Below are 12,127 nucleotides of genomic sequence, written 5' to 3'. Positions count from 1 at the left end.
TCACGGGTGGTGTTATTTCCACAGGGATTTTCTGTGTTTGTTGAATCGGTCTTATCTAGGTTTGATATTCAGGGTAGTGAACATTTTTTCCGAAGCGAATGTTTATCTAAATACAGCTTGATCTGATATGCCGTGAAATGCTATGATGGATGTGTAAATGTTTATGGATATATCACGTGGCATAAAGTGTCGAACATTTGATGAATGGAAAATATTTTGTAGATGGCTTTGCTTCTGTCGAAGAGTTCAAGGTTGGGATCGATATCTATATCTGATTAAGTACAGTGGAGATATCAAACGCAATCGTAAACGCAAATAAAAACTAATATAAACAATTTTTCGAAAGGAAAGAAATAAGTGTATGAAGGTAACTGAGTTGAAAAGAAAATGACAAGTAAAACATAAATTGAAATTAAAGACACGGGAGATGAAATGAGTGAATTTTAGGGCTGGAAAATAGTTTTTCATGAGTCCAATTGAAGTTGGATCTCCTATAAAAAAAACTGCAATGCAAACGATGAAGAAAATGTGAAGATGTACAACTTTTGTCTGAACCATTTTTTTGCAACCTCTTTTTGGATTGAATATACTGCAATAGAAATATTCTTTATTATATTTTATTCAGATGTCAAGCTACATGACTGTATTCAGAAACCGACATTTTACAATTTAAAACACTTCCAAAATACAAATCGTGAAATTATAAAACAACAACAAAAATTAATTGGCGCCCCATGGCGACTACAAATAAGAGTCACCGGTAAAATTTCCATCAATGAAAAATGGACCTATAATATGATTGCCAAATATTCCGGCCCAGACATTCCCTGTTCGAATTTTTTTTTTATTTAGGCATACAAGTTACCGAGTGGTCTGTCTGATGTATTATTAACATGCAATTTCAACTTCAAATTATCTCGAAAATTAATCGTTACAAATTTTTTTTTAACAGATTCATGAAGGTATTCGAAAGACCTCTAAAACAAGGTGCCACTCGACCTACTTTCCCTATCTAAATAAGGGGATGCGTACTACAAAAAATCTGATTAGTCTGAAAGGTGTCCCCCTTTAATTAGAAATCGACGTGTCCGAGCTTTTTTAAAAATCTTACTTTTTATATTCAAAAACGGCTCTGTTAAGTTTTCGTTGTTACACACTGTATAATAAATACTATGGATGGAAAATACAGTTTTTTCAAGGAATATGTGATAAAAGATAAGACTTCAAGAGATGATATTATTGGACCTAGCACTCAGGAAATGGTAAACCATAGACAAGTGTTTCGACCTTTTTGGCCCACATCCCTCCTTGGTTTGGTTAAGTTTGAGAATAGACGATACTTGGGAAGCAGGTGGAAGCCGGTCTTGATTCATATCAAGATACTCGGCATCCTTCAAGTATGATTTTCAACACCGGGATGACGAGCTGACTTCGTAGTTATTTCATTGGTTTTCTTGTGAGCACAAGATCTATTACCCAAAACCACAGATAGGCGGCTGGTTTCTGTCGATGGCTTCAATGATTTGTGTTGTTTTTCGTGTTGCCCGTTCTTACACTTGGCTACACCATATTGATGATGGACAGAAAAACCCGAAACACATGTCTATGGTTCGTTATTTCATGTCCAATAAAATTATTCCTCGAAAAAGTATCTGTTTGATGAGTTGAGCGGTATTTGATCTCTCACGAAGAAGTATGACATTTTTATAAAAAAAAATGGCTGAATAGATAATACAAGGGTAATATTATGTATAGGTTATATGACGTTAATGACGTATTTCCTTTTTATTTCCGTTGACCTGAAAAGTGAACAATCCTCAGGTTTTCAGCCCATACATACTTCCCCATCAGTTAATTTTTGTCTGGAGCATGAATAACTCGTATGTTATTATTGCAGTTGCCATCTGGAAAAAAAAAACGAAAGTTGATGATCTAGTCGTTCAGACAAAGTTTATTTCCAGAAAATCTTTTGATATTGTTTGTCATCCCGAATGCAAAGGCAAAAATTACAACTCGATAGCATTCACTGTCAAGGCATATATCTTTGAAGCTGCGCGTTTGCCAAAAGCAAGTGTGACGTCACGAGATATGTATTATTGTCCGTACAGCGTTAGAACAACGTCTGAACCGTTATAAAGTAAAGAATGTGTTGTTTGAGGTTTCGAAGAAGATATTTTCAATCCAGGAATGTTCTAGTGAGGCAAAACGAACGTTATTTTTTATCACCAGTGAACTTACCCATTTGGAATATTCCGATATGGATAAGGACTGATTTTTTCTGAATTCATTCAATGGAAGCGCTTCTAAATTCTATTTATGCAATTATTCAGGTACTGAATAAAGTCTGAAACAGATGGCGATTTCTACTCGGTTCCCTAATTCGTATATCTGGTGACGTCATGACCGCTTTCGCCGAACCGTTTCTTCGGGGCTATTTTCTGAAGCAACGGGTCTATGTAGAGAATTCTACAGACTACACGACGTTTAAATTTTTGCAAGACAAATATTGAAAATCATTATTTTTGATTTTAAATTATGGGTAACCCTTGAATATTAGAAAGAAAATATGAGTTTCACTAAAACACTAAGTACCTACTGTGTAGAAGGGGAGTACTTATATATACAGGGTGCTCCCATTCTAAGTGAGTTGAACTATTCCAGGATGCATTTTACATTTAGAAAAAAATAGTGATTATGAACATCCCATATGTTGGTTATTAGGTTGTTTTAAACGCTTTATCCGTTTCAATGTCATGTGTTATTGTAGCTCCAAATTTTAACTTTTTGCCTCTCTTCAGATCATCGTATTAGGTAAGGTCGAAAGTAGGTGGGTCCGTTGGACCCTCCACCGCAACCCGCAAGGGTTTATTGCGGCTTACAGGTGCAAGAATCCCCCCTTGATACCCGCGACAACCTTCTCATATGAGGGTTTTTACACGTCAGCTACACTTGACGCAAGTTTTACATATCAGCGCCTACCATAATCACCCAAACTCTCGCCAACCAACTTCTGTCTTTTCAAGCACCTCGATAATCTTCTCGCCGGTAGAACCTTCACCATTCGGAAGCAGGCAAAAGCGTCCTTCGTCAAATTCGTCAAATCCCAAGCACATAATTTTTATGCTGAGTAAATCGACTTGTATTATGTAAAAGTGCACTGATTGATATGACGCTTATTTTGATTTAATTGAATAAGTATTTGAGATATTACAGTTCAAAGTAGACCTATAAAAATGGACAAAACCTTCGAAACAACCTAATAATTATCAACTGATGAGTAAATGAGTAGAAACGAAAGATTCGGCAATGAAAACAACTGATATGAATTTCTATTTTAACACTGCTTCTCACAATTATCACTCACACCAAATATCAATCCTCTTTTCAAGGTGAAAAACTGATTTCCTGAGAGTGAAGTTTCGTGGCAGTGAATTTCTAGAATGAACCTCTCTATCTAAAAAATAAGAAAAATTGATCAAAAATTAGACATGGAAGTTATGATTAGTTCCTACTATTCAATAATAATTTGTGGTGAATAAAGACGTATTATTATTATTATTATCATGCTCCAATAATGTTTCTTGGTTATTCAACACAACATACCTCTTCATTATAGTAGTCTGACTTCACAGAGATGAGGTACCTCAAAGGTTTCTGAGACTGTAGATTTACTTCAGATCCATACAGTATCACTCCGCTCAGCCTCAAAATCACTATTCCAAACGAAAATATGAAATAAATTCCATCAATTATGGTTCGTTTGATTCTGAAACATCAAAAACGTATCTGCTTCTTATTAATGATAGTGATAATAAAAAGCGATTAAGTGTCAAGACGTCAAACTTTTCCATTTTCCAAGAGAATCCAAAACCCAAGAACAATGAAACGGCTATACCAAACAGGATTCAAAAACCTACTCGAACTGAATATATCTCTTTATTCAGTTGAAAAAGTAATTCATTTACAATAGTACATATATTGTCACATTATAAATAAAATTATATCGATATGAAAAAATACAAACATTCTGATTGAAAATACAAATCTATAAATAAAAAGTTACATAAGAAAGTCATACTTAAGAATATACCATATTTTCATTAAGAAATCCTTCAATCGTCTTTTGAATATATTTATCGAACCACTATCTTTAATTTATTGTGGGAGGTCAACAATCTACTCCTTTATAAAATAAAGAATAATGTGTACTATTTTTTAAATATTTTTCAACTTTTATATTGTTTCTGTTCCTGGTATCATGCCCATGTATTTCAGCCACATACGTTGATTTATTCTGTAGATATACAGGTGAATATCCAATTTTGATTTCAAAAATAAAAATTATTGTTTGGTACTCGAAGAGTTTCTTTACTGGTAGCCCATGAAGGGCTACCAGTAAAGAAGCCCTTTTCAATACTTTAGCTTTAGCATTGATAATGTTTATTGGTCTCAATTGAATAGCTTGGTTTGTATTTGGTCCTTTTGGTATAGGTATAATAGTAGATAATTTTAGTTCAGTTGGTACGTCACCTTTCTCTAAAGAACTGTTGATAATGTTTAACAATGGATTACAAATGGTACTGAAACACTTTTATTGACTTTAGTCTTTATGTTGATGTTCTATAAAAGCCTGTTTAAACTGTATTTATTACTCTTGTGCGTTATCTAACCCAATGAGGATAAATAGTAACACCATGTATGTGTCAATATTAGTACCAGTGACTTTTCCACATCAACCCGTGATTCTAATATGGAAGTTTTCAATTACTTTTCATTACTTTAAATCATTACTTTCAATCACTTATCTGGCTTTTGTTTCATTTCTTCACGAATAACTACTTGATCATGCAAAACAGAAAACCCAACTTTCTTAGATTGAATTAGCACTGATACTTACGTCAATCCTTTATACAGCTGAGACAGAACAAAATACATATTTGACGCGAATGATATCAATATCATGTGGCCAATCTTATCATTCACCTTTTGGCATAATTCTGATATCAAACTATAATCTTCTCTCACTTTTGTCCAGAAATAAAGAGAGATGTACTGAAATCAAGAATGAAATGAAAAAAATCTCATTATTTATTGACTGTTCATGGTTCATTATTTAGATTTCTGGTATGAAAATTAGTATCCCTTTACTGTGGAAACTGCTACCCAGCACTGGTGCTCATGGAAAGGAAAGGACGATAAAATAAATAAATGCTTGCATAAATGCATCAATTAAACTCATCCACTGAGTCAGAGGGAAATGAAAAATGCTATCAATGAATAATATTAGAGCGAAGAAAGCAAATTTTGTTTTTCTATGACTACTGAAGAAGGCATGCATTATTTATTTCACTAGAAATTATCTCCCCTACTGAAAATTTGTAATCTAGTGAAAAAAATTGTTATTTTTTGGAAGTTCTTCGCTTGATAACAAATTGGGAACTCAAGAAATATTTCATTCGATCTAATATGATATGATATAGGAGAGATCAGCTGAAAAAATTATATCAAGCAAAAACTGAAATTAAAATGAAATAAAATACAAGCAACAACCAAGAAATCGAAAAATTGAACTATTAACAGATAAAAATAAAAAATATATCAACAAGAAATGAAAATTGAAAATCAAAAGATTCCAAACCAAGTTACTTCACGACGTGAAGTAACTTGGTGATAACGAATGAAGCAGTAAGAAGGCCAAAAACTTTCTTTCCTAAAAAATAACCATTCCTAAAAATATGACCCTTTCAATTCAAACAGCTATTATTATTCAGACAGAAAAATTTCAGAAGCTTTATTGTAGGACGGTTCAGTATTTGAAGAGGAACTCTAACCAAAAAAAAAAACGAATAAACATGTTTCTTTGTATTACATACGCACCTTCTTACGAACTCCAGCTTTGATTTGTGAGCAAATTTGCTTCAATCTGAATACTAGAGTTACGCTGATCATCATTATGAATGTGTCGAGAAAATTCCAAGCAAAAACGTTGAAAATATTGATGATCTGAAATACCGAATTATTCATTAGTGAATTGTATATAAGGAGTCAGTAACACTATCGAGATTTCACCTGCAGTGGTGGATACTGATCTTCACGAATAGAAGATCGAAGACTTTCTTCAGACGGAGCAATACAGGAAAAGTACATGATAATTACCTGCCTCGATGAGAAAAAAGGTGCACACTCAGTAAACTTCCTAATCTGTGTGGACTAATCAAAACCCACAAGAAAAATGTTTCGCTTAGATCTGTTCCACATATTCAGTCACCTACAACTTATCCACACTCCTGCTTACAATCATCCAGCTGCTATTGCAAATAATCTTGTCTTTTGAGAACAATTGAAGACACTCGAAGCGATGGAAAACAGATCAAGCTCAAATAGGGGGAAAAAGTACCTCTAATTCTACAGAGGTTCCTATCGCTCACCGGTTATCGCTAACATATAAATGGGGTAGTAATGAATTGCTGGCCGTTGAAGAAGCCCGCAAGAAGCCCAGAGTCTGGTTGAGATACATTGACGACAACTTCATGACATGAAACCGAGAGGACGCGAAATCGGCAACTTTTTTGTAGCACCCTAACAGCGTGGGACCTTCTATAAGAAGAGATAATGAATTCACAATTGATAGTTGTTTTAAGACGTGATGATTGAAGAGGACTAACACTCAGGAGATTATTTGAATTACGAATCCATTCACCACCAACTTACCAAGAGGGGAAACGTCTAGACCATAATTGATCGTTCACTCAGACTTCACTCTCAATGAGGAACTGGGCTAAATAAGAAAGATCTTCAGTAGAATAATTATTCAAAAAAGCCTGTGAAATGGATTTTGGCTGGCAAAATGATTTTTTAATATTCCGTTCTGAAGTCTTTCTGGTATTTCCTGAAATGTGACGTGTTTCTCATGGGGTTATAAATGTAATAACAATACGAATTTCATTTGCTTTCCTCAATATATCTATTGTTCATTATTTTGCAAATGACTGTTGTTCTGGAAGAACTTTGTGAAATAGTTAGCTCCGAAAATTGTCAAGAAATGGGATGATCCTCTTTAATAATCGGCGATGATGTCGGTACTTGAAAGTAAGTATATCAAATCATTGTTTCGGAAAACAGTAAATCGAAATGAAAGATCGACTGTACCGTACTGTACTACATAGTCACCATCGCAAGGAGGCAAATTCCAACGAAAGTTTTGAAATTATTTAAAATATACTTACGAATGAAAATGAAGCTACCGGATTGGAATATTCCATATGATCAAAAACAAATGAATACTCTTTTTTAAATACAATTCCAGTTGTGTTCTATTTGATATTGCTTGGGGATCAACTTGGTTGTAGGTAGCCACCCTTGCTAAACTGTGTTCAACTGAAAGCAAATCAAATATCTATAGTAGATATTATACAAGGAGTACCATTGGAAAATGTGCATGTGGTAAGGGTCAGACTATTCCTCAAGACCTGTTTTCAATGGACCCTAGATTCTTTACATCATCAACTTTGTCCTGTTTTCAAATTTTGAAGTGAAACTTCTCCACGTGCGCTTGACATGGGGAGTAACCTGGTGAATGCTTGACAAAAGCGTTACCGTGACGTAGTGCATCAGTAGTTCTTGCTACACCGTAATCGTACTCCAACCACCGTATTCACCTGATTTGCCCCCTGTGACTTTTTTCTGTTGTCAAGAATGAACAGACTCACAGAAAGACGGAGTTTAGCAACGATTGAGAAGATAATAACTGAATCACCGGGAAAGCTCAATGACATATATCAAAAACTGCATTCACCGAACGGGCCACAAACCACTTACTCTCTAGACGTTCCACGCATATTATCAGGTCAGGGACGCTTTTGTAGTTCGTTGTGACCACCTGTGGAGGTCTCTTCGAAGTATATATCACAAAACAACAGTATTTCAGTGATATAAGAAGAAGAAGAAGAAGATAAGAAGGTTTTGTGAAGAAGAAGTAGTCTTTGTTGACATTTTTCCTTCAAAAGGAATTTGAAATGTATTATTTTTGTTATTGTTCTGCGATCAGTTAGCATGGTTAGCATCTTCTCATGAAGATGCTAACCATGTTAGCAAAACACGCGTCGAGTGCGAAAAATATCAGTTTGGTGTTACGGTAATTGATTTCTAGGAAAAGTTTCAATAGTGGAGCTGTTGCGTTTAAGTTTCCCGCTTTTTTGTTTAGTTCCAATTCTAAGTTATAGAGGGAGTTGGAAATCGTTGCCAGCTGACAGCATTGGCGTCAACTACGCATGCTCATAATTCGACAAATTATTGCTGCGACCTCTACAGGTGGTCACAACGAACTACAAAAGCATCTCCGACCATTACCATTTCCATGAATCGTCTGTAGAATAAGTGGTTTATGGAACGGGCGGTGCGAAACACGGTAATCTTAGCCGACCAACAACCGATCATTACCGAGAAGTGGCGAACTCTGAACATACAAGGAACTATACCGTGGGGTCAGTTACTTCTACTTCTGGTAAGTTTCCTCTCAGTCATTTCTTTCGAATTATACACGGGAGGAATTGTGGAATACAGCTTGTGTTTATTATCCATGATTTCAGTTTCCTGTCGATCTAATAGAAAGAGACGTTCGTGAGGAAAAAATATTAGGAACCAATTCTGTACTTCTGAAATATTTGTCAACTCACTTAATGTTCCTGTAGTAGATATTACAAACATGATTGTAAATTGTTTTCTCAAATTCTGGTAGTAGCTATAGTTCTTGAAAGCTATTTCTATTTCACGAAAACTTTTCAACAATTCCGACCAGTCCATTGCTAATTTGTAGAAAGACAAAGAAATGGCGAAGGCGAAGAAGCAAAACATAAAGGAATCTGAAAGAAAATGTAGAGTTATAGAATTTGATGCCTCATGAGGGATATTTTAGATGACAATGAAGTTAATACTACTATGAATGAATTATAGCATAGAAATGAATCCCATGTACTCCATTTAACTGTGCATATACATATCACCTTGACTTACCCATTGAATGTAAATTGAATTCGTGAGTGACTAGCTGAATAAAAGTTAGGACAGTGCAAATTAGTGTTGACAACGTCAACAAGAAAGAATATACGGTTAGGGTGGATTTCCATTCGAACTTTATATTTCGGTGGTCTTCTGAAGTCAATTCTGAGACAGGAAATAGTCCAAATATTTGACAAACTCTCAGAATATATTTTATATCCCTATGAAAGCAATTTTCCGAGTTTTTCGTAGCCATTTTCCTGAAAGCGAGGATAATTATAAACATTTTATAGAAACACTCTTCCACATTTTTTATTTATTGGGATCATATAAGAAGCCATACTTCAAAAAAAAACATTACAAATACCTTTCTTTCAGGAACTTTGATGTTAAGCAGGTGGAGACAATGACCGGAGACAAACGACTGGATGGAAGATTTGACTATTTCGGGAAACAAAATTTTATTCTGCTGATGTGGTGTTTCTCAGGATTTATTTTTGGTTGTTACCGTATCGATGAAATGTCATCTTATTGGGGACAGTTCATTTTAATTAACACAAGTCTATTTGATCAATTGGTAAACGTCATGATGAAAGACTCGATAAAGTACGATGAAATCCATTTCAGTATTAACAACTCAATTCAATAATGAAAACCGGGTTCTGAAATAGTATTGAAGCAATAATGGATGGAACTAATGTTGATTGTTTATTTCAGAAGTATCAATAGGAACTTCATTTGAATAATTATTGTGTAGCTACCAAAAAGTTACAATAGAGGCATGTACAGAGTGAGCCGAATCGGACATTTTTTAAGGGAAACTCTTGTTTTCAAACTAGATAGATGAAAACTGATTGATGTGTCTGAGGATCAAATTTTTTGACAAACTCATTGGTGGTTTTTGGCGAGTGCATTGGTTTGGGATGTGGCGGTTGAGAAAACCGGCCATCGGATGCCTGCTTCCACGTAGCCCCGCTGGATACGGGAATTACAGAATCACTTGTGGTTCTGTTATACCCTAACTCAGGGGTCTCCAAACTTTGACCTAAGCAACCGCTTTTTTACATTTCAAGTGACACTTGACGACATCTAGTGGCGAGTAGTGGTACTATGTACTATTTTTTTCAGCTACCCGCTAGGTGGCATTAGGCGTGATTAAATATTTGGAATTACCGCGTTGGTTCGAGAAAGTTCTGATTCTAGCTAGTGTATTTCAATCACTTCGAGATGGCAGTAATAATTGCGTATAGAAAAGCTAGCGGCGCAACTGCGAGTTAGTCTGCGTAGGAAAGGTGAGGGAAGCGAAACTGTCTATTGTGAAATAAAATAACACCCGTCAATAAAAGTATTTTGATTTGGCTTATTGTTTTTATGTGTGATTTATTAGTATGGAAAAGAAGCGAGAAATCGACAGTGTATGCAGAACGTCCAATTGAAATGGAACTTCCAGTATTTTGTGATCGAGTCCAGTAATAAGGCGTTATGTTTAATTTGTAATGAAACCATAGCTGTTCTGAAAGACTATAACATTAAACGAATTAGACCGTTTTAGACCGTGCTTTCGGGTTCTGTAACACGAAGGAAGGTATCGAGAAGGAACTAGACATCAGAAAAAATGATCTTCAACGGAATGTCTACTCCAAAGCGATGGTATAAAAGACCTTGGCTAAAAGACAGCAGGAGCCTCGCAAGGAAGAGAAGCCGTCACAACCAGTGCTTGCACTTCCCTACATCAGAGGATTATCGGAGAGGATAAGAAGAATTGATTCCAAGTACAACATCAGAACCTGCTTCAGATTCTGTAACACTATCCGTAGCAGCTTCACGAAAACCAGGCCAGCAAATGCGGCCAAAAATTGGCCCCTTCTGAAAATATATCCTATTTCATAAAATGGCCATTTTTTTTCAATTGAAAACCTTGAACTTCATTTCTCTATAGAAATTGATCTCCATAAGACCTTGAGGGTAGGGGAAGAACACATTTATACTACTTGCATGAAGATGGATGTGTAACAATTCAACTCAAAAGAGGTACCATCTCCATGCTGTATAGATATTCACTTACCTTTGAGTGGAATAACGGATTTTACCAGATTGAAGAACCTTTAAGTATGAGTACAAATCCTGATGGATCTGGTCATCAGAACTGTCGGTAAAAAACACAGTGTTTGCTAAAAATATTCCTGTTGCTCTTTCATACGTTTTTTCTCCAAAGTAGTGAAGTGGATTGGCGCTGAGCTTTACTAACTCTTTACTAACTAATGCAGGATTCTGCATTTCAAATCTTCTATTCCGAAGTTGTGATTCTCATAACAAAAGTTAGGTTATGAACTTTTCACGTTGGAGTGTCTTTTTTGCCCGTATCTTCGAAACAAAAATTCATCAAAGGAGAAAATACCTATATGGGAAAGAAAGTTTTTGGCTTTCTACTACTCCATCTTGATATTTTCTATAATGTTATCCAATTTGGTACTGAAGAACCTTAGGGTAAGTGTCTTAAGGCGAAACATCGATGCATAGCAGTGAGGATGACAATGTTCCATGTAAGTGCAATTTGTTACCATTCGTTAAAAGTAGAACTCATGTGAATGATTACTGATTTTTATTCCACAACGAATGTTTGAAATACAAACTGAGTAGAGAAAAGTATCTTCTGTATAATTCAGTGTTCATATAGAAGTATTTGTTTCGAAAGAATTTTTTTCTTTCGTGTAATTCAACGTTTATATGAAAGTAGCTGTTTCAGGAGGACTTTCTTTTAGTTTGTGTCTGAAAATTACTTCTTTGCATGATATACATTCCATGTATGGAGTTACTTATTTTAAAATTGATTACTTCCTTCCTTTCTTTGGAAGATTCCCTCATCTTTTTTTGTATCAAGATGAAGTAGTAGAAAGCCAAAAACTTTCTTTCCCAAAAATTAATCACTCCTAAAAATATAACCCATTCAATTCAGACAAAATATACTTAAAAATAGTTCAAGGAATAGTACCTTCATTTTTTGCCGCATGTTTAATAAACACCCTGTATTTCTAGTGATTATTGATAAGAAAGATAGGAGGAATATATATCATTTGGAAGAAAAATGAACATTAGAAGAAAAGTGAACAAAAACCACCGTTTTTTTTTC

At 35.0% G+C, this 12,127-nt stretch overlaps 1 protein-coding gene across 2 annotated transcripts; it reads right to left on the bottom strand.

Annotated features, from left to right (window-relative positions):
* Positions 1–1,223: 1,223 nt before the first annotated feature.
* LOC111511164 (gustatory receptor for sugar taste 64f) lies at positions 1,224–8,812 on the bottom strand. Of its 2 annotated transcripts, XM_074174736.1 has the most exons (7): positions 8,676–8,812; positions 7,227–7,377; positions 5,878–6,003; positions 4,898–5,052; positions 3,604–3,766; positions 3,365–3,454; positions 1,224–1,904 (listed from the first exon to the last, which is right to left on the bottom strand). In XM_074174736.1, exons 2-7 carry the CDS (start codon positions 7,260–7,262, stop codon positions 1,848–1,850), a joined length of 627 nt encoding a protein of 208 aa, XP_074030837.1. In that variant the 5' UTR covers positions 7,263–7,377; positions 8,676–8,812; the 3' UTR covers positions 1,224–1,847. The 2 variants fall into 2 exon arrangements, with proteins under 2 accessions (XP_074030837.1, XP_074030838.1); XM_074174737.1 differs by lacking the exon at positions 3,365–3,454 and having other exon boundaries at positions 1,676–1,904.
* Positions 8,813–12,127: the final 3,315 nt, after the last annotated feature.

The sequence above is a fragment of the Leptinotarsa decemlineata genome, unplaced genomic scaffold (assembly GCF_025532065.1).
Source record: "Leptinotarsa decemlineata unplaced genomic scaffold, Ldec_3_MD MMD2_tig00000882_RagTag_RagTag, whole genome shotgun sequence".
Classification (NCBI taxonomy): domain Eukaryota; kingdom Metazoa; phylum Arthropoda; class Insecta; order Coleoptera; family Chrysomelidae; genus Leptinotarsa; species Leptinotarsa decemlineata.
The sequence above is the reverse complement of the archived record's forward strand: the minus strand, read 5'-3'. Positions and strand labels throughout refer to the sequence as shown.